Consider the following 25,004-nt stretch of genomic DNA (forward strand, 5'->3'; position numbering starts at 1 on the left):
GAGTAGGGGTGTGTGTGTGTGTGAGAGGTAGGTGTGTGTGTGTGTGTGAGAGAGTAGGTGTGTGAGAGAGTAGGTGTGTGTGTGTGTGTGTGAGAGAGTAGGTGTGTGTGTGTGTGTGAGAGAGCAGGTGTGTGTGTGTGTGTGAGAGAGCAGGTGTGTGTGTGTGTGTGAGAGAGCAGGTGTGTGTGTGTGTGAGAGAGCAGGTGTGTGTGTGTGTGTGAGAGAGTAGGTGTGTGTGTGAGAGAGTAGGTGTGAGAGAGTAGGTGTGTGTGTGAGAGAGTAGGTGTGTGTGTGAGAGTAGGTGTGTGTAGGTGTGTGTGTGTGTGTGTGAGAGTAGGTGTGTGTAGGTGTGTGTGTGTGTGTGAGAGAGTAGGTGTGTGTGTGTGTGTGTGAGAGAGTAGGTGTGTGTGTGTGTGAGAGAGTAGGTGTGTGTGTGTGTGTGAGAGAGTAGGTGTGTGTGTGTGTGTGTGAGAGAGTAGGTGTGTGTGTGTGTGTGTGAGAGAGTAGGTGTGTGTGTGTGTGGTGTGTGAGAGAGTAGGTGTGTGTGTGTGTGTGTGTGTGAGAGAGTAGGTGTGTGTGTGTGTGTGTGTGAGAGAGTAGGTGTGTGTGTGTGTGTGAGAGAGTAGGTGTGTGTGTGTGAGAGAGTGTGTGTGTGTGTGTGTGTGTGAGAGAGTAGGTGTGTGTGTGTGTGAGAGTAGGTGTGTGTGTGTGTGAGAGTAGGTGTGTGTGTGTGTGAGAGTAGGTGTGTGTGTGTGTGAGAGTAGGTGTGTGTGTGTGTGTGAGAGTGTAGGTGTGAGAGTAGGTGTGAGAGTAGGTGTGTGTGTGAGAGAGTAGGTGTGTGTGAGAGAGTAGGTGTGTGAGAGTAGGTGTGTGTGTGAGAGTAGGTGTGTGTGTGTGTGAGAGAGCAGGTGTGTGTGTGTGTGTGAGAGAGTAGGTGTGTGTGTGTGAGAGTAGGTGTGAGAGTAGGTGTGTGTGTGAGAGAGTAGGTGTGTGTGAGAGAGTAGGTGTGTGTGTGTGAGAGTAGGTGTGAGAGTAGGTGTGTGTGTGAGAGAGTAGGTGTGTGTGTGAGAGTAGGTGTGTGAGAGCAGGTGTGTGTGTGAGAGAGCAGGTGTGTGTGTGTGTGTGTGTGTGTGTGTGTGTGTGTGTGAGAGTAGGTGTGTGTGTGTGAGAGTAGGTGTGTGTGTGTGAGAGTAGGTGTGTGTGTGTGAGAGTAGGTGTGTGTGTGTGAGAGTAGGTGTGTGTGTGTGTGAGAGTAGGTGTGCGTGTGTGTGAGAGTAGGTGTGCGTGTGTGTGTGAGTAGGTGTGTGTGTGTGTGTGTGTGTGTGTGTGAGAGAGTAGGTGTGTGTGTGTGTGAGAGAGTAGGTGTGTGTGTGTGTGAGAGAGTAGGTGTGTGTGTGTGTGAGAGAGTAGGTGTGTGTGTGTGTGTGTGTGTGTGTGTGAGAGAGCGAGAGAGTAGGTGTGTCGGTGTGTGTGTGTGTGAGAGAGTAGGTGTGTGAGAGAGTAGGTGTGTGAGAGAGAGAGGTGTGTGTGTGTGTGTGTGAGAGAGAGGTGTGTGTGTGTGTGAGAGAGAGGTGTGTGTGTGTGTGTGTGTGAGAGAGAGAAGGTGTGTGTGAGAGAGAGAAAGTGTGTGTGTGTGTGAGAGTAGGTGTGTGTGAGAGAGAGGTGTGTGTGTGTGTGTGTGTGTGTGAGAGAGAGAGAGAGCGTAGGTGTGTGTGTGAGAGAGAGTAGGTGTGTGTGTGTGTGTGTGTGAGAGAGAGTGAGAGAGTAGGTGTGTCGGTGTGTGTGTGAGAGAGTAGGTGTGTGAGAGAGTAGGTGTGTGAGAGAGTAGGTGTGTGAGAGAGGTTGTGTGAGAGAGAGAAGGTGTGTGTGTGTGTGAGAGAGAGAGAGAAGGTGTGTGTGTGTGTGAGTGTGAGAGAGTAGGTAGGTGTGTGTGTGTGTGTGTGTGTGAGAGAGTAGGTAGGTGTGTGAGAGAGTGAGAGTAGGTGTGTGTGTGAGAGAGTGAGAGTGGGAGAGAGAGAGAGTAGGTGTGTGTGAGAGAGTAGGTGTGTGTGTGTGAGAGAGTAGGTGTGTGTGTGTGAGAGAGAGTGTAGGGGGGTGTGAAAGAGAGGGAGAGTAGGGGGGGGGGGGTGTGTGAGAGAGAGAGTAGGTGTGAGAGAGAGTAGGTGGGTGTGTGTGTGTGTGTGTGAGAAAGACTAGGTGTACGTGCATGAGTGAGTAGGTGAGCCGTGGGAGTAGATGAGTGAGTAGGTGATCCGTGGGAGTAGGTGAGTGAGTAGGTGAGCCGTGGGAGTGGGTGAGTGAGTAGGTGATCCGTGGGAGTAGGTGAGTGAGTAGGTGAGCCGTGGGAGTAGGTGAGTGAGTAGGTGAGCCGTGGTAGTGGGTGAGTGAGTAGGTGAGCCGTGGGAGTGGGTGAGTGAGTAGGTGATCCGTGGGAGTAGGTGAGTGAGTAGGTGATCCGTGGGAGTAGGTGAGTGAGTAGGTGATCCGTGGGAGTAGGTGAGTAGATGAGTGAGTGAGTACAGTGGGGGAAAAAGGTATTTGATCCCCTGCTGATTTTGTACGTTTGCCCACTTACAAAGAAATGATCAGTCTATAATTTTAATAGTAGGTTTATTTGAACAGTGAGAGACAGAATAACAACAACAAAAATCCAGAAAAACGCATGTCAAAAATGTTATAAAATGATTTGCATTTTACTGAGGGAAATAAGTTTTTGACCCCTCTGCAAAACATGACTTAGTTCTTGGTGGCAAAACCCTTGTTGGCAATCAGAGGTCAGACGTTTCTTGTAGTTGGCCACCAGGTCTACACACATCTCAGGAGGGATTTTGTCCCACTCCTCTTTGCAGATCTTCTCCAAGTCATTAAGGTTCGAGGCTGACGTTTGGCAACTCGAACCTTCAGCTCACTCCACAGATTTTCTATAGGATTAAGGTCTGGAGACTGGCTAGGCCACTCCAGGACCTTAATGTGCTTCTTCTTGAGCCACTCCTTTGTTGCGTTGGCTATGTGTTTTGGGTCATTGTCATGCTGGAATACCCATCCATGACCCATTTTCAATGCCCTGGCTGAGGGAAGGAGGTTTTCACCTAAGATTTGACGGTACATGGCCCCATCCATTGTCCCTTTGATGCGGTGAAGTTGTCCTGTCCCCTTAGCAGAAAAAGACCCCCAAAGCAAAATGTTTCCACCTCCATGTTTGACGGTGGAGATGGTGTTCTTGGGGTCATAGGCAGCATTCCTCCTCCTCCAAACACGGCGAGTTGAGTTGATGTCAATGTGCTCCATTTTGGTCTCATCTGACCACAACACTTTCACCAGTAGTCCTCTGAAACATTCAGATGTTCATTGGCAAACTTCAGACGGCCATGTATATGTATTCTTGAGCAGGGGGACCTTGCGGGCGCTGCAGGATTTCAGTCCTTCACAGCGTAGTGTGTTACCAATTGTTTTCTTGGTGACTATGGTCCCAGCTGCCTTGAGATCATTGACAAGATCCTCCCGTGTAGTTCTGGGCTGATTCCTCACCGTTCTCATGGTCATTGCAACTCCACGAGGTGAGATCTTGCATGGAGCCCCAGGCCGAGGGAGATTGACAGTTCTATTGTATTTCTTTCATTTGTGAAAAATTGCATCAAATGTTGTCACCTTCTCACCAAGCTGTTTGGCGATGGTCTTGTAGCCCATTCCAGCCTTGTGTAGGTCTACAATCTTGTCCCTGACATCCTTGGAGAGCTCATTGGTCTTGGCCATGGTGGAGAGTTTGGAATCTGATTGATTGATTGCTTCTGTGGACAGGTGTCTTTTTTACAGGTAACAAGCTACGATTAGGAGTACTCCCTTTAAGAGTGTGCTCCTAATCTCAGCTCGTTACCTGTATAAATGACACCTGGGAGCCTGAAATCTTTCTGATTGAGAGGGGGTCAAATCAGTCCACCCTGCCCCGAGTACACCCTGCCCCGAGTCCACCCTGCCCCCCTGCCCCGAGTCCACCCTGCCCCCAGTACACCCTGCCCCGAGCCCACCTCCCTCACTCTGCCTTGGGCCAAGGTTCCTTTATGCCTGACCTTCTCAGCTTTGGAGAGATACTACTAACCCCATAATACAGAGTTGGGCCTATTTAATAGGGCTTTGAGTTCCCTCTGTCGCCTCAATCTTCCTGTAACATTACCGTTGATTGGCTGTCTTTCCTCTGGCTGCTCAGTAATGCTGCTGTTGATTAGCTGGCTGTAGACCTGGGTCAGAGCAGAGGTGAACATATGGTCTGGTTTCCCTTATCCCAGTTCACTGCCTTAAAGCTAAGACTCTCAGCCCACACACTCAGGCCTGAGCCCAATCTATTAACCCATTGTTTTCCTTAGTCAGGTCTTTGCTGACTGAACCACAACAGGTGTATGCAACATGTCTGGCTGACTAGATATAGCTACAGTAGATGTGAGTCATCCAGGGTAGAGGATTGGAATCCACCTGTAGTCTCATGTACACCACTACTGTAGGGATGTCTCTCATCGTTTAACACCCTCTTGAGGATAAATACAGTACCAGTCAAAAGTTTGGACACAGATACTCATTCACGGTTTTTCTTTATTTTTACTATTTTCTACATTGTAGAATAATAGTGAAGACATCAACACTATGAAATAACACATGGAATCATGTACAGTCGTGGCCAAAATTTTGAGAATGGCACAAATATTACTTTCCACGAAGTTTGCTGCTTCAGTGTTTTTAGATATTTTTGTCAGATGTTAGTATGGAATACTGAAGTATAATTACAAGCATTTCATAAGTGTCAAAGGCTTTTATTGACAATTACATGAAGTTGATGCAAAGAGTCAATATTTGCAGTGTTGACCCTTCTTTTTCAAGACCTCTGCAATCCACCCTGGCATGCTGTCAATTAACTTCTGGGCCACATCCTGACTGATGGCATCCCATTCTTGCATAATCAATACTTGGAGTTTGTCAGAATTTGTGGGTTTTTGTTTGTCCACCCGCCTCTTGAGGATTGACCACAAGATCTCAATGGGATTAAGGTCTGTGGAGTTTCCTGACCATGGACCCAAAATATCGATGTTTTGTTCCCCGAGCCACTTAGTTATCACTTTTGCCTTATGGCAAGGTGCTCCATCATGCTGGAAAAGGCATTGTTCGTCACCAAACTGTTCCTTGATGGTTTGGAGAAGTTGCTCTCAGAGGATGTGTTGGTACCATTCTTTATCCATGGCTGTGTTCTTAGGCAAAATTGTGAGTGAGCACACTCCCTTGGCTGAGAATCAACCCCACACATGAATGATCTCAGGATGCTTTACTGTTGGCATGACACAGGACTGATGGTAGCGCTCACCTTGTCTTCTCCGGACAAGCTTTTTTTCCGGATGCCCCAAACAATCGGAAAGGGGATTCATCAGAGAAAATGACTTTACCCCAGTCCTCAGCAGTCCAATCCCTGTACCTTTTGCAGAATATCAGTCTGTCCCTGATGTTTTTCCTGGAGAGAAGTGGCTTCTTTGCTGCCCTTCTTGACACCAGGCCATCCTCCAAAAGTCTTCGCCTCACTGTGCGTGCAGATGCACTCACACCTGCCTGCTGCCATTCCTGAGCAAGCTCTGTACTGGTGGTGCCCCGATTCCGCAGCTGAATCAACTTTAGGAGACGGTCCTGGCGCTTGCTGGACTTTCTTGGGCGCCCTGAAGCCTTATTCACAACAATTGAACCACTCTCCATGAAGTTCTTGATGAGCCAATAAATGGTTTATTTAGGTGCAATCTTACTGGCAGCAATATTCTTGCCTGTGAAGCCCTTTTTGTGCAAAGCAATGATGACGGCACGTGTTTCCTTGCAGGTAACCATGTTTGACAGAGGAAGAACAATTATTCCAAGCAATACCCTCCTTTTGAAGCTTCCAGTCTGTTATTTGAACTCAATCAGCATGACAGAGTGATCTCCAGCCTTGTCCTCGTCAACACTCACACCTGTGTTAACGAGAGAGTCACTGACATGTCAGCTGGTCCTTTTGTGGCAGGGCTGAAATGCAGTGGAAATGTTTTTTTGGTGATTCAGTTCATTTGCATGGCAAAGAGGGACTTTGCAATTAATTGCAATTCATCTGATCACTCTTCATCACATTCTGGAGTATATGCAAATTGCCATCATACAGACTGAGGCAGCAGACTTTGTGAAAATTAATATTTGTGTCATTCTCAAAACTTTTGGCCACGACTGTAGTAACCAAGAAAGTGTTAAACAAATCAAAATGTATTTTATTAAAAAATTCTTCAAAGTAGCCGCCCTTTGCCTTGATGACAACTGCACACTCTTGGCATGTGTTATTTCATAGTTTGATGTCTTCACTACTATTATACAATGTAGAAAATAGTAAAAATGAGTAGGTGTGTCCAAACTTTTGACTGTGTGTGTGTGTGTGTGTGTGTGTGTGTGTGTGTGTGCGCGCACACACATATTTGAAGTCGGAAGTTTACATACACCATAGACAAATACATTTAAACTCAGTTTTTCACAATTCCTGACATTTTATCCTAGTAGAAATTATTCCCTGTCTTAGGTCAGTTAGGATCACCACTTTATTTGAAAAATGTGAAATGTTAGAATAATACTAGAATACTAGAGAGAATGATTGATTTATTTCAGCTTTTATACCTTTCATCACATTCCCAGTGAGTCAGAAGTTTACATACACTCAATTAGTATTTGGTAGCATTGCTTTTAAATTGTTTAACTTGGGTCAAATGTTTTGGGTAGCCTTCCACAAGCTTCCCACAATAAGTTGGGTGAATTTTGTCCCATTCCTTCTGACAGAGCTGGTGTAACTGAATCAGGTTTGTAGGCCTCCTTGCTCGCACACGCTTTTTCAGTTCTGCCGACATATTTTCTATAGGATTGAGGTCAGGTCTTTGTGATGGCCACTACAATACCTTGACTTTGTTGTCCTTAAGCCATTTTGCCACAACTTGGGAAGTATGCTTGGGGTCATTGTCCATTTGGAAGACCCATTTGTGACCAAGCTTTAACTTCCTGACTGATGTCTTGAGAAGTTGCTTCAATATATCCACGTAACTTTCCTTCCACATGACACCATCTATTTTGTGAAGTGCACCAGTCCCTCCTGCAGCAAAGCACCCCCACAATTTGATGCTGCCACCCCCGTGCTTCACGGTTGGGATGGTATTCTTCGGCTTGCAAGCATCCCCCTTTTTCCTCCAAATATAACGATGGTCATTATGGCCAAACGGTTCTAATTTTGTTTCATCAGACCAGAGGATATTTCTTCAAAAAGTACAATCTTTGTCCCAATGTCCACTTGCAAACCGTAGTCTGGCTTTTTTTATGGCGGTTTTGGAGCAGTGGCTTCTTCCTTGCTGAGCAGCCTTTCAGGTTATGTCGATATAGGACTCGTTTTACTGTGGATATAGATACTTTTGTACCCGTTTCCTGCAGCATCTTCACAAGGACTTTTGCTGCTGTTCTGGGATTGATTTGCACTTTTCGCACCAAAGTACGTTCATCTCTAGGAGACAGAACGCGTCTCCTTCCAGAGCGTTATGAGGGCTGCATGGTCCCATGGTGTTTGTACAGATGACCGTGGTACCTTCAGGTGTTTGGTAATTGCTCCCAAGGATGAACCAGACTTGTGGAGGTCTACAAAAAAAAATTCTGAGGTCTTGGCTGAATTCTTTTATTTTCCCATGATGTCAAGCAAATAGGCACTGAGTTTGAAGGTAGGCCTTGAAATACATCCACAGGTAGAACTCCAATTGACTCAAATGATGTCAATTAGCCTTTCAGAAGCTTCTAAAGCCATGACATAATTTTCTGGAATTTTCCAAGCTGTTTAAAGGCACAGTCAACTAAGTGTATGTAAACTTCTGACCCACTGGAACTGTGATATCGTGAATGATAAGTGAAATAATCTGTCTGTAAACAATTGTTGGAAAAATTACTTGTTGTCATGCACAAAGTAGATGTCCTAACCGACTTGCCAAAACTGTAGTTTGTTAACAATACATTTGTGGCGTGGTTGAAAAACGAGTTTTAATGACTCCAACCTAAGTGTATGTAAACTTCCGATTTCAAGTGTGTGTGTGTGTGTGTGTGTGTGTGTGTGTGTGTGTGTGTGTGAGATAAATAGATAAATAAATAAATACATATTTGGACAGTGATCAGTAGAAACGCATTAAGTAATCGTCCAATAAATTGCTGTAATATTTTTAGCTACTGCTAATTTTCAACACCATCCCCATGGGTTCTAAAAAAATAAGAAACAATTCAAAATCACATCAGTATCTTATCACAATTACATGTACAAAGAAATATTTCATTGTATAATTAGATGCACAAAGCAAATCTCATTCATATACAAAGTGTACAAAACATTATGAACACCTGCTCTTTCCATGACATAGACCAGGAATGGGCAACTTTCATGAGACCAATTCTACTTATTTTGGTTTACTGTCGAGTCCATATTAGGACGGTGTTCTTAATGTTTTGTACACTGTGTATACCCCTAATGTTTACAACTTGGATTCATGAACACAGTTGTAAGTATTGGCATTTTTGGATTGACACATGAAACTAGTTCAGTGCTTGTTTGTCTTCTGTTAATTAAAGCTGGAATCCTTCATTGGTGAAACTGCAATGTCTGTTTGGGGAAATTACAACAATGGGGAAATTACTGCAAACAACAAACCGTTTTTCCCCCATTAGGACAGCAGAATATGCATTGCAATTTATTTTACCACGCTACTGAATTCTCCTCTGTTTCATCAACAAAATGATCACTAAGGCGCTGGGGGTGAACAGTGGAGTTGTTTCCCCTAACGGGGATTCCATCTAAGTGTTTTTCTGACCTGTGCTCGACCAATAGCAGAGGTCTCTAGGAAGAATCAGATCTTCTGTGGCTTCTGCCCTGTTGTGTCATGGCAACATGACCCAGTTAATTTACCCCTCCCTCCCACTGCATGGCTTGCTTCTGCAGCGCTATCCACTGACCTGTTATTACCCCACCGCAGAGGAACACCACTCATCAGATTATGATTATTTAGTTTGGTGGGCCGGTGACTGGGCCTTATGGGTGGGTACACACACACACACACACACACACACACCGCACCCTGTCTTACTAGCTCAATGATGACACTAATGAGCATGCCAACAGTCATCTCTAATCCTCTTTGTGTGTGTGTGTGTGTCATGGAGCACGTCACTCCAGGGCTGTATGGCAGTGAGGTGGACAGGATAGATTGTACCCATCATGGAGTCAGTGACACAGGCCTAATGTGACTCCTCATATGAAAGACCTCATGATATTTCTGAACGTTATAAAGATTTAGAAACGGGACTCATTTGTCCCTGAAACATCAAATGTGTTTGAGCACCTAGTTGGTTTTGTTTTAGTCTCCGCTCATTTGAATGACTCCTCCTCTGCAGGTCATGACTGCCTCTAGGAGGGAACCTGTGGAGAACGACCGCACCTGTCCAAAACCCCGCCTGGGTCCTGCCCTGTTCCCCGGCCCCGGCCTCCACTATGAGTAAGTACCTATAACCCTTCACCATGCCCCTCAACAACACAGCCAGGGCTAGTGTAGGTCACTACCCTTTTCACACCATCTTGCCGGCCAGAACCGTACTGTGCTGGTGAGCACGGTTAAGCACTGTTCGGTTCGCTAGTGGGAAAAGTCATTTTTATCGGTGGTAGCTATTTGATGTACCATCCAGAAGGAGAGAAGCTGGAGAAAAGAGAAGTAGCTCTGAGCTGTGGTCCACAGCGCTCCACTACATGTGGCCTATGGATGCATCATGTGGAGAGGTGTTAAATGGGCTCAGTCTGTCTGCACCTCCTCCTTCCTGCTGCCTGTGGCTGAACCATATGGCAGAGAGGAGAGAGCCGCGTCCTCGCCTCGCCACGGCAATCACCCATCAATCAGCCCCGCAATGCATGATGGTAGCGGGATGCACACTCTGTTTGTGTGTGTGTGTGCGTGTGTGTGCCTGGGCCATCTTTGTCCATGGTGTTGAATCTGACAGTGTCTGAAGGGACATGATGCATTCTATGGAAAAGTGAGCTGTGAATCACCGTGTCTGAGCTTCTGTTCACTTCTATGTTAAGATCACTTGGAGTGAGTCTTGGCTCAGAGTGCATGGGCACTAATTAAGAGCTTCGGGTGTGTGTTTTGCTGAGTGTGAATTAAGTTAGGAATGAAAAGGTGCGTCCACTCAGGACTAAAACTTTGTCCAACGTTATCTGGATATCTTCTTTAAAAGGGGACTTTTCCCATGGCTCTATATCAAGTCGAATTCCAGATTCAACAAAGCAAAAAATATTTAAGAGCATTTCAGATAGAATGTATTGCATAGAGCTGGCCTGATTGTCCAGTATGTCCACGTTCTACTATAATAGACATGTCTGTTCCATACAGTGTATTTCTATCTGCAGTGCTCTGAGTAGGCCAGGTCTCTGGCTGATGCTGAAGGGTTGCTAGTAGGTTACCGGGGCAACCCTGTGCATGTGAGGTGTTTACTGTAAGGTGATTGGATTAGCCAGATGCTGTGGAGGGGAGTGATAAGAGCTTGAACTCGACTACTGCCTTTTCCTCTGCACGCTCCGACGCTCATAAACATGCTGGGGAAGCATGGGACAGGGTGCACGTGGGACAGGGTGCACGTGGTCTGTGCTTATGGTCCACAAGGTGTCTGATTTTGAGTGATGGATGAAAATGTAATTGATAGTAACAGGCTAGAGACACCTGCCAGGAACGTGATGCTAAGCAGGTGTTTATAGCTTAGGACCGCTGCTCTGTGCTCTCACCCTGCAGGACTGGGCTGTTAGGGTTAGGAGAGGCTGTCGGGGTTAGGAGAGGCTGTCGGGTTTAGGAGAGGCTGTCGGGGTTAGGAGAGGCTGTCGGGGTTAGGAGAGGCTGTCGGGGTTAGGAGAGGCTGTCGGGGTTAGGAGAGGCTGTCGGGGTTAGGAGAGGCTGTCGGGGTTAGGAGAGGCTGTCGGGGTTAGGAGAGGCTGTCGGGGTTAGGAGAGGCTGTCGGGGTTAGGAGAGGCTGTCGGGGTTAGGAGAGGCTGTCGGGGTTAGGAGAGGCTGTCGGGGTTAGGAGAGGCTGTCGGGTTTAGGAGAGGCTGTCGGGTTTAGGAGAGGCTGTCGGGTTTAGGAGAGGCTGTCGGGTTTAGGAGAGGCTGTCGGGTTTAGGAGAGGCTGTCGGGGTTAGGAGAGGCTGTCGGGGTTAGGAGAGGCTGTCGGGGTTAGGAGAGGCTGTCGGGGTTAGGAGAGGATTGGGTGGGAAACCACTCTTGGACCACACCTGGTGATTCCTCACCAAAGTAGCCCCAAAAAAAGACTGATTTTAAAAACAAATAATAATTATGAAATTTCACAGAGCAGCGGCTGTAAGTGTGTGTGTGTTTTGGAGGAAGGATTGTTGACATTAGTTTATTAAAGCAGTATTGAAGTTACCCAGGCCTCCTTTAAGACAACTTAGTGTTTCATCTGTAGGTGTTACAAAGTAAAAGTTGGTGCCATATGATGCTTTGCCGCTTGCTCTGTGATATGAATAGTACTTTGATTTTAATAACACATTTCTTACATTTGACTATTGAAAAATATAAACATGATTATAGAAAATATACACATTTTTCTTTATATTGTTTTACATAATATACTGCTCAAAAAAATGAAGGGAACACTTAAACAACACATCCTAAATCTGAATGAAAGAAATAATCTTATTAAATACTTTTTTCTTTACATAGTTGAATGTGCTGACAACAAAATCACACAAAAATAATTAATGGAAATCCAATTTATCAACCCATGGAGGTCTGGATTTGGAGTCACACTCAAAATTCAAGTGGAAAACCACACTACAGGCTGATCCAACTTTGATGTAATGTCCTTAAAACAAGTCAAAATGAGGCTCAGGAGTGTGTGTGGCCTCCACGTGCCTGTATGACCTCCCTGCAACACCTGGGCATGCTCCTGATGAGGTGACGGATGGTCTCCTGAGGGATCTCCTCCCAGACCTCGACTAAAGCATCCGCCAACTCCTGGACAGTCTGTGGTGCAACGTGGCGTTGGTGGATGGAGCGAGACATGATGTCCCAGATGTGCTCAATTGGATTCAGGTCTGGGGAACGGGCGGGCCAGTCCATAGCATCAATGCCTTCCTCTTGCAGGAACTGCTGACACACTCCAGCCACATGAGGTCTAGCATTGTCTTGCATTAGGAGGAACCCAGAGCCAACCGCACCAGCCTATGGTCTCACAAGGGGTCTGAGGATCTCATCTCGGTACCTAATGGCAGTCAGGCTACCTCTGGCGAGCACATGGAGGGCTGTGCGGCCCCCCAAAGAAATGCCACCCTACACCATGACTGACCCACCGCCAAACCGGTCATGCTGGAGGATGTTGCAGGCAGCAGAACGTTCTCCACGGCGTCTCCAGACTCTGTCACGTCTGTCACGTGCTCAGTGTGAACCTGCTTTCATCTGTGAAGAGCACAGATGAATTTGCCAATCTTGGTGTTCTCTGGCAAATGCCAAACGTCCTGCACGGTGTTGGGCTGTAAGCACAACCCCCACCTGTGGACGTTGGGCCCTCATACCACCCTCATGGAGTCTGTTTCTGACGGTTTGAGCAGACACATGCACATTTGTGGCCTGCTGGAGGTCATTTTGCAGGGCTCTAGCAGTGCTTCTCCTGCTCCTCCTTGCACAAAGGCGGAGGTAGCGGTCCTTACGGCCTCCTCCACGTCTCCTGATGTACTGGCCTGTCTCCTGGTAGCGCCTCCATGCTCTGGACACTACGCTGACAGACACAGCAAACCTTCTTGCCACAGCTCGCATTGACGTGCCATCCTGGATGAGCTGCACTACCTGAGCCACTTGTGTGGGTTGTGGACTCCGTCTCATGCTACCACTAGAGTGAAAGCACCGCCAGCATTCAAAAGTGACCAAAACATCAGCCAGGAAGCATAGGAACTGAGAAGTGGTCTGTGGTCACCACCTGCAGAACCACTCCTTTATTGGGGGTGTCTTGCTAATTGCCTATAATTTCCACCTGTTGTCTATTCCATTTGCACAACAGCATGTGAAATTTATTGTCAATCAGTGTTGCTTCCTAAGTGGACAGTTTGATTTCACAGAAGTGTGATTGACTTGGAGTTACATTGTGTTGTTTAAGTGTTCCCTTTATTTTTTTGAGCAGTGTATATTCTACAGCCATATCAAAGTTCCAGAGTGTGTATGTCAGTAGTGTATCAGAAAAGTGTGTGTGTGTGTCTCTGTTCTGTGCTCAGGCCCAGCGTAGCCTATCACCAAGTCCCCACTTTTCCTGCTCTGATAAATGCTGCAAGGCCTTTCCAGCTTTGATCCCTTACTTCAGTCAGAACACAAATAGCACAGCTACAGAGTCAGTCAGGCTGCACCAAAACAACAACCCCTAACCTACCCCTAACCTACCCCTAACCTACCCCTAACATTACACCCTGTTGTAACCCCACAGGAAGCTGATGGTACGGTCATGTGTTGTACTCTGGGACCCCAATGTGCTTTGTTTTATCCTTTGTTATTATTTATCTGTGCCTCTGGTAAATTCAGTCAGTGATTGTGCCCTCTCGTTGATATCCCTAGCTAATTACCCTAATTAGCCTCCACCTGCCCGTTAGCCTGTAGGATGGGGAGATGAGAGGGGGGGGGGGGTTGCTCTCTCTTAATGAGTCTGTTAATGAGCGACGGTCGATGGAGGATGACTTGTTCTGGATGGAGTCATTTCTTGTGCATTTGGAAAGGAAGAGTGGAGAGGACCCGCCCCCCCTGTCTCTGCCCGCCCCCCCTCTCTGTCTCTGCCCCCCCCCTCTGTCTCTGCCCCCCCTCTCTGTCTCTGCCCGCCCCCCCTCTGTCTCTGCCCGCCCGCCCCCTCTCTGTCTCTGCCCGCCCCCCCTCTCTGTCTCTGCCCGCCCCCCCCTCTCTGTCTCTGCCCGCCCCCCCCTCTCTGTCTCTGCCCGCCCCCCCTCTCTGTCTCTGCCCCCCCCCTCTCTCTGTCTCTGCCCCCCCCCCCTCTCTCTGTCTCTGCCCCCCCTCTCTCTCTGTCTCTGCCCCCCCCTCTCTCTGTCTCTGCCCCCCCTCTCTCTCTGTCTCTGCCCCCCCTCTCTCTCTGTCTCTGCCCCCCCCTCTCTCTGTCTCTGCCCCCCCCTCTCTCTGTCTCTGCCCCCCCTCTCTCTCTGTCTCTGCCCCCCCCTCTCTCTGTCTCTGCCCCCCCTCTCTCTGTCTCTGCCCCCCCTCTCTCTGTCTCTGCCCCCCCTCTCTCTGTCTCTGCCCCCCCCTCTCTGTCTCTGCCCCCCCCTCTCTGTCTCTGCCCCCCCCTCTCTGTCTCTGCCCCCCCTCTCTGTCTCTGCCCCCCCCTCTCTGTCTTTGCCCCCCCCTCTCTGTCTCTGCCCCCCCCCTCTCTGTCTCTGCCCCCCCCCTCTCTGTCTCTGCCCGCCCCCCCTCTCTGTCTCTGCCCGCCCCCCCTCTCTGTCTCTGCCCGCCCCCCCTCTCTGTCTCTGCCCGCCCCCCCTCTCTGTCTCTGCCCGCCCCCCCTCTCTGTCTCTGCCCGCCCCCCCTCTCTGTCTCTGCCCGCCCCCCCTCTCTGTCTCTGCCCGCCCCCCCTCGCTGTCTCTGCCCCCCCCCTCTCTGTCTCTGCCCGCCCCCCTCTCTGTCTCTGCCCGCCCCCCTCTCTGTCTCTGCCCGCCCGCCGCCCCCCCTCTGTCTCTGCCCGCCCGCCGCCCCTCTCTGTCTCTGCCCGCCCGCCCCCCCTCTCTGTCTCTGCCCGCCCGCCCCCCCTCTCTGTCTCTGCCCGCCCCTCTCTGTCTCTGCCCCCTCTCTCTCTGTCTCTGCCCCCCCCTCTCTGTCTCTGCCCCCCCCTCTCTGTCTCTGCCCCCCCCTCTCTGTCTCTGCCCCCCCCTCTCTGTCTCTGCCCCCCCCCCCTCTCTGTCTCTGCCCCCCCCCCCCTCTGTCTCTGCCCGCCCCCCCTCTCTGTCTCTGCCCGCCCCCCCTCTCTGTCTCTGCCCGCCCCCCCTCTCTGTCTCTGCCCGCCCCCCCTCTCTGTCTCTGCCCGCCCCCCCTCTCTGTCTCTGCCCGCCCCCCCTCTCTGTCTCTGCCCGCCCCCCCTCTCTGTCTCTGCCCCCCCCCTCTGTCTCTGCCCCCCCCTCTCTGTCTCTGCCCGCCCCCCCTCTGTCTCTGCCCGCCCGCCGCCCCTCTCTGTCTCTGCCCGCCCGCCCCCCCTCTCTGTCTCTGCCCGCCCGCCCCCCCTCTCTGTCTCTGCCCGCCCGCCCCTCTCTGTCTCTGCCCGCCCCCCCCTCTCTGTCTCTGCCCGCCCCCCCTCTCTGTCTCTGCCCCCCCTCTCGCTCTCTGTCTCTGCCCCCCCTCGGTCTCTGCCCCCCCCCCCCCCTCTCTCTCGGTCTCTGCCCCCCCCCCCCCCTCTCGGTCTCCAACCCCTGGTTCTGTCTCTTGGTGTAGGGCCAGGCCTGCTAACATTCCTCTGTCTCTTGGTGTAGGGCCAGGCCTGCTAACATCCCTCTGTCTCTTGGTGTAGGGCACAATGTCACAGGGATAATTACTAGAGAGAGAAGTATTTGTCTGAGGGACAAAGCTCATTTGTGTGGTACAGGCTGGACTAGTTAATCCATCACACACTGCCCCACGTGGGCTGTGTCCTGAACAAGTTGAGACGTTTTGAGTATGGGAGAGTCCCCATAGCTGTTAGTACATTATTTAGCTTATTTCTACAACATGTAAATGATTTATCTCACGTTGACGGTGTCACCTCTAACAGGCAGGACAGTTTGTAGTAGCTATAGATGGGTTGGCATGACAACGGCGCGCACGCTTCAGTGGGGTGTTGTGATTCTGGATGGCCAGTTGGCGAGCAACAATGACAAGCTGCCGCCATGTGGGGAATCGTAGATGGCGCGTTTCATCTTGTTATTGATACCATGTCTTGAGGTATTTTGACTGATGTCAGTGTTATTATGGCTACGTTTCGCTAGCTGGCTAACCAACAACTGTAACGATGTATTCCAGAGACAAGTGCTCGTTGTGCGAATGTATTTGTTTTCAATAAACATTGGAGATGAAATATAGTTTACAGGTTGTCAACGTTCTAGGCCAACCCCGTCTGTTTTGGTTTTGTTGCTAAACAACCAACCCGTCTATAAGCTGAGCAACCGGCTGCTGTGGGTTATAGCTGCGACGGTATAGAGGTAGTAGTGTTGCTGTATCGCTTGTCCATTGCTGCAGTGCAGTATTCAACTAGTGTTATGTTTTGGGCTTTAGCACAGTAGTGTTTATGTCCTCTCCCATATCCTCTGATCTCAGTTCCTCCTGTAGAGCTGTAATCTCAGTTCTGTTTTCACAATGGAACCAAGTCTCCCACTAGACTGACCTGGCTTCCTGTTTCTCTCTCTTTCTCTTTGCCTCTCTCTGCTTTTCTCTGTCGATGATGATGGTATGATGGCTGTTCTCCTAGGGCTGTGGTGTGTGTCGTTGAGGGGAACAGGAAGGAAGCCTCACAGGATTGTGATTACATCCAGCAGTAAACACAGCAGGAAGAGGAGATGGATCCGCTGAGCTATCCTCAGGGCATCTCACCAGCAGGGCAGGGAAACACTCTGGGCTAGGCACACTCACTCAGTCACATATGTACAGTACATATGTACAGTACACACTTACATACATACATACATACATACGTACGTACAGTACACACTTACATATATACATACCTACATACATACATACGTACAGTACACACTTACATACATACGTACAGTACACACTTACATACATGCATACGTACGTACAGTACACACTTACTGACATACATACATACATACATACATACATACATACTGACACACACACGCATACGTACGTACGTACGTACAGTGCATACGTACGTACGTACAGTGCATACATACGTACGTACAGTGCATACATACGTACGTACAGTGCATACATACGTACGTACAGTGCATACATACGTACGTACGTACGTACGTACGTACGTACAGTACACACGTACGTACGTACGTACGTACGTACAGTACACACTTACGTACATACGTACAGTACACACTTACGTACATGCGTACAGTACACACACACATACATACATACGTACATGCGTACAGTACACACATGCATACATGCATACATACGTACATATGTACAGTACACACACACGTACATACGTACAGTACACACGTACGTACGTACATACGTACAGTACACACATACACACGTACGTACATACGTACAGTACACACATACATACGTACGTACATACGTACAGTACACACATACATACATACGTACAGTACACACATACATACGTACATACATACGTACAGTACACACATACATACGTACATACATACGTACAGTACACACATACATACATACGTACATACATACGTACAGTACACACTTACTGACATACATGCATACATACATACTGACACACACACGCATACGTACAGTACACACTGACTGACAGACAGAAGCCCAATCTCTCACGCGAACGTACTTGCACGTGCATACACTCAACTATACTTGTGAGGACTTTTTGGGGACCAACCAATTCATTCCCATTCAATATCCTATTTTCCCTAAACCTAACCCCTAAACCCTAACCCCTAAACCCTAACCCCTAAACCTAACCCCTAAGTCTAAAATAGCCTTTTTACAAGTGAGGACCGGCAAAATGTCCTTTCTTCCCTGAATTTTAGTTGGTTTACTATTCTTGTGAGAACTTAGTTCTGGTACTCACAAGTATAGTAAAACATTTATACACACACACACACACTTACTGACAGACGTTTTCATAGAATTAGAGTCAATTCTATTACCACTTAGCATTTCTCACTCTCCTCTCTCTACTCACACACTCACTCACTCACTCACTCACTCACTCACTCACTCACTCACTCACTCACTCACTCACTCACAGAGAGTAATTGTGGTGACCTCTCTACTACCATAAGGCTGGTTGTTGGCCTATCATGGGCGTTGTATTCTGCATGTTGCCATGGGGATCTCTACCCTGGCACCCCACTGCTCCTCACAAAGTTGGACCTCTCAGTAGTTAATGTGTTGGAGTTGAGTTCAGACGGATTGGGTCATGCACTATGTATAGAACCAAGACAGGCTGGGCCTTTATTCACATGTTTATTCCACTCTCTCAGGACACGGCCCTAAGGGTACCATATTCCCTATGTAGTACACTGCTTTTGACCAGAGCCCCATGTGTTCAAACATCTATAACTGACGGCTTCGTGTTTTGCATTGAAAGCCTCATATAAACAACGTGGCTGTTCAAACGAAAGCGGTGCGGTATCGTCTTGCTTCTACCCGCGGTTTATGAATGGGGCTCGTAAATCTACACCTCAGGACATACACTCACACACTCTTGTGGTGTACATTTGTGTAATTGTGATGAGGTGAATGCATATCACACACAGGCGAGCTGTAGAACACACGGCCTACACTGCAGAATACGCTGCACGCTCATAAATAGCTGGTACTCAGGGAGTGGCGAGGACACTACGCACCTTAACCAATGAGAAACCACCCTACCGCACCCTGTGACAAATGACCAAACCATTCACACCTGGTGACCAATACCACCCCCCCCCCACCTCCACTGACCAATGGCAAGCTGACCTCACCCCTATGATCAATAACAAATGACACACCCACCCTACTGAGCATTGAGTAACCACACCCCCTCTGGCAACCGGTGTGCAGCCCGTCACCCGATGACGAACGACGCGCATCGTATGAACGGCTGGCTGACCGCGAGCGTGCCTGAGCATCGTTTATAAACTCCCACGCTCGTGGTCCCGCAGTTTTGGTTTGCGTGTGTCGTTCCTCTTCCCCCTACAGCAGGACTACACATCATGTTCACCTCCACCTCTAGTGCTCTTCTGTTTTAGCAGCTGCTGATTTTACTGCTGGCTTGTAAACAACTCCACCCTCCTAACACACACACACACACACACACACACACACACACACACACACACACACACACACACACACACACACACACACACATCTGTTTGCTCAGCTCTCCCCATAGAGAGCCTTTATGGCTCTCTGAATCTCTCACCATCCTGTAAAAGGCTACAGCAGATGATGTGGACATGCCGTGATGTATAGGTCACTCTGGCTACAGAGGGTAGGGTGAAGGACAGACTGGGCTTGCCAGAGGGAAAGTATGGGGTTAGGGGGAGGGACAGGTGTAGGCATGAGGGGTGAGGCCAGGTTTGGGATGATGAGCAGACTTTGGTGAGGCCAGGTGTGGGATGATGAGCAGACTTTGGTGAGGCAGAGGCCAGGTTTGGGATGATGAGCAGACTTTGGTGAGGCAGAGGCCTGGTTTGGGATGATGAGCAGACTTTGGTGAGGCAGAGGCCAGGTTTGGGATGATGAGCAGACTTTGGTGAGGCAGAGGCCAGGTGTGGGATGATGAGCAGACTTTGGTGAGGCAGAGGCCAGGTTTGGGATGATGAGCAGACTTTGGTGAGGCAGAGGCCAGGTTTGGGATGATGAGCAGACTTTGGTGAGGCAGAGGCCTGGTTTGGGATGATGAGCAGACTTTGGTGAGGCAGAGGCCTGGTTTGGGATGATGAGCAGACTTTGGTGAGTCCAGGTTTGGGATGATGAGCAGACTTTGGTGAGGCAGAGGCCTGGTTTGGGATGATGAGCAGACTTTGGTGAGGCCAGGTTTGGGATGATGAGTAGACTTTGGTGAGGCAGAGGCCAGGTTTGGGATGATGAGCAGACTTTGGTGAGGCAGAGGCCAGGTGTGGGATGATGAGCAGACTTTGGTGAGGCAGAGGCCAGGTTTGGGATGATGAGCAGACTTTGGTGAGGCAGAGGCCAGGTTTGGGATGATGAGCAGACTTTGGTGAGGCAGAGGCCAGGTTTGGGATGATGAGCAGACTTTGGTGAGGCAGAGGCCTGGTTTGGGATGATGAGCAGACTTTGGTGAGACAGAGGCCTGGTTTGGGATGATGAGCAGACTTTGGTGAGGCAGAGGCCAGGTTTGGGATGATGAGCAGACTTTGGTGAGGCAGAGGCCAGGTTTGGGATGATGAGCAGACTTTGGTGAGGCAGAGGCCTGGTTTGGGATGATGAGCAGACTTTGGTGAGGCAGAGGCCTGGTTTGGGATGATGAGCAGACTTTGGTGAGTCCAGGTTTGGGATGATGAGCAGACTTTGGTGAGGCAGAGGCCTGGTTTGGGATGATGAGCAGACTTTGGTGAGGCCAGGTTTGGGATGATGAGTAGACTTTGGTGAGGCAGAGGCCAGGTTTGGGATGATGAGCAGACTTTGGTGAGGCAGAGGCCAGGTTTGGGATGATGAGCAGACTTTGGTGAGGCAGAGGCCTGGTTTGGGGTGATGAGCAGACTTTGGTGAGGCAGAGGCCTGGTTTGGGTGAGGACTGAGAGTGAACGTGTTCAGAGATGAGGAAAGGTCAGATGTCATTGTAGAGTTTGGAGACTCGAAGCAGTGTGGGCATGCAGCATGACAGTACAGTCAGTGGAATAATAGCAGTCTTTTGATTGGTTAGAAAGTTAAACCCCGAGAGCAGGAAGTGACATGGTGCAAACAGGAAGTGTGAGGGAGCCCAGTGGTGTTTTTCCAGTCTGTCCGTCCCCCCGTGTTCCATTCCCTCTCTCCCTGTGGCACGGAGCCAGAACAGAGGAAAGAGGAAGGAAAGGGAGGGATGGATGGGGAAGGGACTGGGATTTATCATGTTGCTTTGACCTGTCATACCCTGTCAGATCAGTGTTCATGGAAGAAAGGAGATGAGTAATGGAAGCTGGTTTAGTTCAGAATACAACACACTGTTAGTGTAAAGTTCCTGTACTTCTTACTGGCCTTCTACAGTGTGTTCCTACCAGTCCACGCTAGTGGGTGTTTTCAGCGTTTTGTCACGTTGATTTGTTTGTGCATTAGCCCTTTTGTCAGCTAGCTCGTCCTGGAGTGAACCTGCTGGGGAGAGATACATGTAGGGAGAGAGAGAGAGGGAGTCTAGCCACAATCAAAGAGCTGTATTCATGTTGTGACTGCTAACATTGGAGATGTCTCTGGACTGATTTCAGTGAGTGAAAATGAGCCTGTGCAAACCTCTACTCTCTCTTTCTCTCTTTCTCTATCAGTCTATTGCCATTTCTTATTTCATTTTCTCCTACCTTGCTCGCTCGTCTATCTTTCTCCCCATTTCTCATTCTCAATTTTCTCCCTTTCATCCCTCCCTCGTCTCTGGAGACACTTTCTGGTATCTTCACCTCTGGACTGTTCCATCTCCAGTTCCTTCTAGCCTTTGCTGATTCACAGATTGAGGACTGTTGACAGGCTGAACTCCATCTTCCTCCTAGATTGAAGGGCTGATGTTTCCCCAGCTTAGAAGGACTTATCTGTCATTTTCCAGTCAGGCAGGTGTTAACAGAGCGCCGTGGAGGGCCCATTGATTTGATGTGTGTGTATAACTGGCCCTCTTATGACCAGGGCTGAGGGGCCGTCGGAGAGAGGGGAGACTGTCCATATACGCCTTTGTATGTTTCCTCCATCGACTGGAGATCAATCCATACTCAGCTGGGTCGTCTTTTCCTCTCTTGCTTTGCACTCCTTTGGTCAGTACAGATGTAAACACACACACACACACACACACACACACACACACACACACACACACACACACACACACACACACACACACACCTTTATTTCCCTTGGTTATCTTCCTTCAAGTCAGATCATATTGAGACAGCATATGACACAGGAACTATAGAAGATGGGGAAACCAGCCAGACTTGATAATAAACGCTGAAGTCTGCTACACTGTTTTGTATCGGTGTATGTTTGTCCAGGGGACTTTCTCTGTGATGGGCCCCACACTCCTAGTATATCAGGGCCACTGACAGATAGCGACAGTGCACTATAGTGTTGGGCCATAGCGACAGTGCTCTATGGTGTTGGGGCATAGCGACAGTGCTCTATGGTGTTGGGGCATAGCGACAGTGCTCTATGGTGTTGGGGCATAGCGACAGTGCTCTATGGTGTTGGGGCATAGCAACAGCAGCATAGTGTTGGGGCATAGCGACAGTGCTCTATAGTGTTGGGGCATACCGACAGTGCTCTATAGTGTTGGGGCATAGCGACAGTGCTCTATGGTGTTGGGGCATAGCGACAGTGCTCTATGGTGTTGGGGCAGAGCGACACTGCTCTATGGTGTTGGGGCAGAGCGACACTGCTCTATGGTGTTGGGGCAGAGCGACAGTGCTCTATGGTGTTGGGGCAGAGCGACAGTGCTCTATGGTGTTGGGGCAGAGCGACAGTGCTCTATGGTGTTGGGGCAGAGCGACAGTGCTCTATGGTGTTGGGGCAGAGCGACAGTGCTCTATGGTGTTGGGGCAGAGCGACAGTGCTCTATGGTGTTGGGGCAGAGCGACAGTGCTCTATGGTGTTGGGGCAGAGCGACAGTGCTCTATAGTGTTGGGGCAGAGCAACAGCAGCATAGTGTTTTCCATAGCGACAGTGCTCTATGGTGTTGGGGCATAGCGACAGTGCTCTATGGTGTTGGGCCATAGCGACAGTGCTCTATGGTGTTGGGCCATAGCGACAGTGCTCTATGGTGTTGGGCCATAGCGACAGTGCTCTATGGTGTTGGGCCATAGCGACAGTGCTCTATGGTGTTGGGCCATAGCGACAGTGCTCTATGGTGTTGGGCCATAGCGACAGTGCTCTATGGTGTTGGGCCATAGCAACAGCAGCATAGTGTTGGGGCATAGCGACAGTGCTCTATGGTGTTGGGGCATAGCGACAGTGCTCTATGGTGTTGGGGCATAGCGACAGTGCTCTATGGTGTTGGGCCATAGCGACAGTGCTCTATGGTGTTGGGCCATAGCGACAGTGCACTATGGTGTTGGGCCATAGCGACAGTGCTCTATGGTGTTGGGCCATAGCGACAGTGCTCTATGGTGTTGGGCCATAGCGACAGTGCACTATGGTGTTGGGCCATAGCGACAGTGCACTATGGTGTTGGGCCATAGCGACAGTGCACTATGGTGTTGGGCCATAGCGACAGTGCACTATGGTGTTGGGGCAGAGCGACAGTGCTCTATGGTGTTGGGGCAGAGCGACAGTGCACTATGGTGTTGGGCCATAGCGACAGTGCTCTATGGTGTTGGGGCAGAGCGACAGTGCTCTATGGTGTTGGGGCAGAGCGACAGTGCTCTATGGTGTTGGGGCAGAGCGACAGTGCTCTATGGTGTTGGGGCAGAGCGACAGTGCTCTATGGTGTTGGGGCAGAGCGACAGTGCTCTATAGTGTTGGGCCCTATAACTCAATGCCTTAAGAGGGCTACACACACACACTTTCATTGCCTCAAGCGGCGCAGACACACACACTCTCTTGCACGGCTTTGTTTGTTGTGCGTGCAGAGTTAAATAAGCGTGTGTGTGTGTGTGTGTGTGTCTTCCTCTTCGTGGGGAAATGTCATTAGGATAAAGAATGACACTGTGGTTGCCTCATTACAGCTTGCAGTGCAGACTGCACACAGTCCTTGGGTTGAGACACGGGGACTGCAGGGTGTGTGTGCCTGCATGCCTCCCCTCTGTGTGTGTACATGTGTGTTTGTGTGCAAGTTCCCAGCTTTGTGCATGTATGAGTCATCTCTTTACAAGGTCAATGAAATGATAAAGTGTATGATCTTCTGTAATTGAATGGCATCACGTTATATTGCCATGGTTTTCTCCTGCAGAGGGTGAAAAGCATTCATACCTGAGATAATAACTTATGGAGAATACATAACAGGAAGGAAAAGAAGTAAAGTACTTCTGATGCAGTGAAAATAAAAACATTGAATAAAACATTGAATAATGAAGTAAGCCTTATGCGACATCATTATATTTTTGTTTGCCTGAATTGGCAGGTTTAACCTGTTGGGGATAGGGGGCAGTATTTGCACGGCTGGATAAAAAAACGTACCCGATTTAATCTGGTTACTACTCCTGCCCAGTAACTAGAATATGCATATAATTATTGGCTTTGGATAGAAAACACCCTAAAGTTTCTAAAACTGTTTGAATGGTGTCTGTGAGTATAACAGAACTCATATGGCAGGCAAAAACCTGAGAAGATTATGTACAGGAAGTGCCCTCTCTGACCATTCCTTGGGCTTCTTGGCTCTGTTTATTGAAAATTTAGGACCTTTGCTGTAACGTGACACTTCCTACGGCTCCCATAGGCTCTCAGAACCCGGGAAAAAGCTGAATGATGTAATTCCAGCCCCAGGCTGAAAAACTTTAGCGCCTTTGCTAAGTGGTCTATCAGAGGACCATCAGACTGAGGCTCGTGCACGAGGGGATCCCATGTTTTTATTTTCTCTCTCTTTGAACGTAAACACGCTTTCCCGGTCGGAATATTATCGCTTTTTTACGAGAAAAATGGCATAAAAATTGATTTTAAACAGCGGTTGACATGCTTCGAAGTACGGTAATGGAATATTTAGAATTTTCTTGTCACGAAACGCATCGTGCGCGTCACCCTTTACCCTTTCGGATAGTGTCTTGAACGCACGAACAAAACGCCGCTATTTGGATATAACTATGGATTATTTTGAACCAAACCAACATTTGTTATTGAAGTAGAAGTCCTGGGAGTGCATTCTGACGAAGAACAGCAAAGGTAATCCAATTTTTCTTATAGTAAATCTGACTTTGGTGGGACGGCGGGGGAGACACGGAGACGGAGGGGAGACACGGAGACGGAGGGGAGACACGGAGACGGAGGGGAGACACGGAGACGGAGGGGAGACACGGAGACGGAGGGGAGACACGGAGACGGAGAGAGACGGCGGAATACGGGGAGACACGGAGACGGAGGGAAACGGGGAGACACGGAGACGGAGGGAAACGGGGAGAGGGAGGAA

At 49.1% G+C, this 25,004-nt stretch overlaps 1 protein-coding gene across 1 annotated transcript in view; it reads left to right on the forward strand.

The window, feature by feature from the left end:
* The window catches only part of LOC106576214 (USP6 N-terminal-like protein), a 94,055-nt gene that overhangs the window by 12,742 nt on the left and 56,309 nt on the right, over nt 1-25,004 (forward strand). Inside the window, exon 2 of the mRNA XM_014153223.3 lies at nt 9,451-9,551. Within this exon, the coding sequence (XP_014008698.1) occupies nt 9,548-9,551 (4 nt within the window). The 5' untranslated portion in view covers nt 9,451-9,547. The remainder of the gene's footprint in view (nt 1-9,450; nt 9,552-25,004) is intronic.

Source organism: Salmo salar, chromosome 17 (genome assembly GCF_965601325.2).
Source record: "Salmo salar chromosome 17, fSalSal1, whole genome shotgun sequence".
In the NCBI taxonomy this organism is placed as follows: Eukaryota; Metazoa; Chordata; class Actinopteri; order Salmoniformes; family Salmonidae; genus Salmo; species Salmo salar.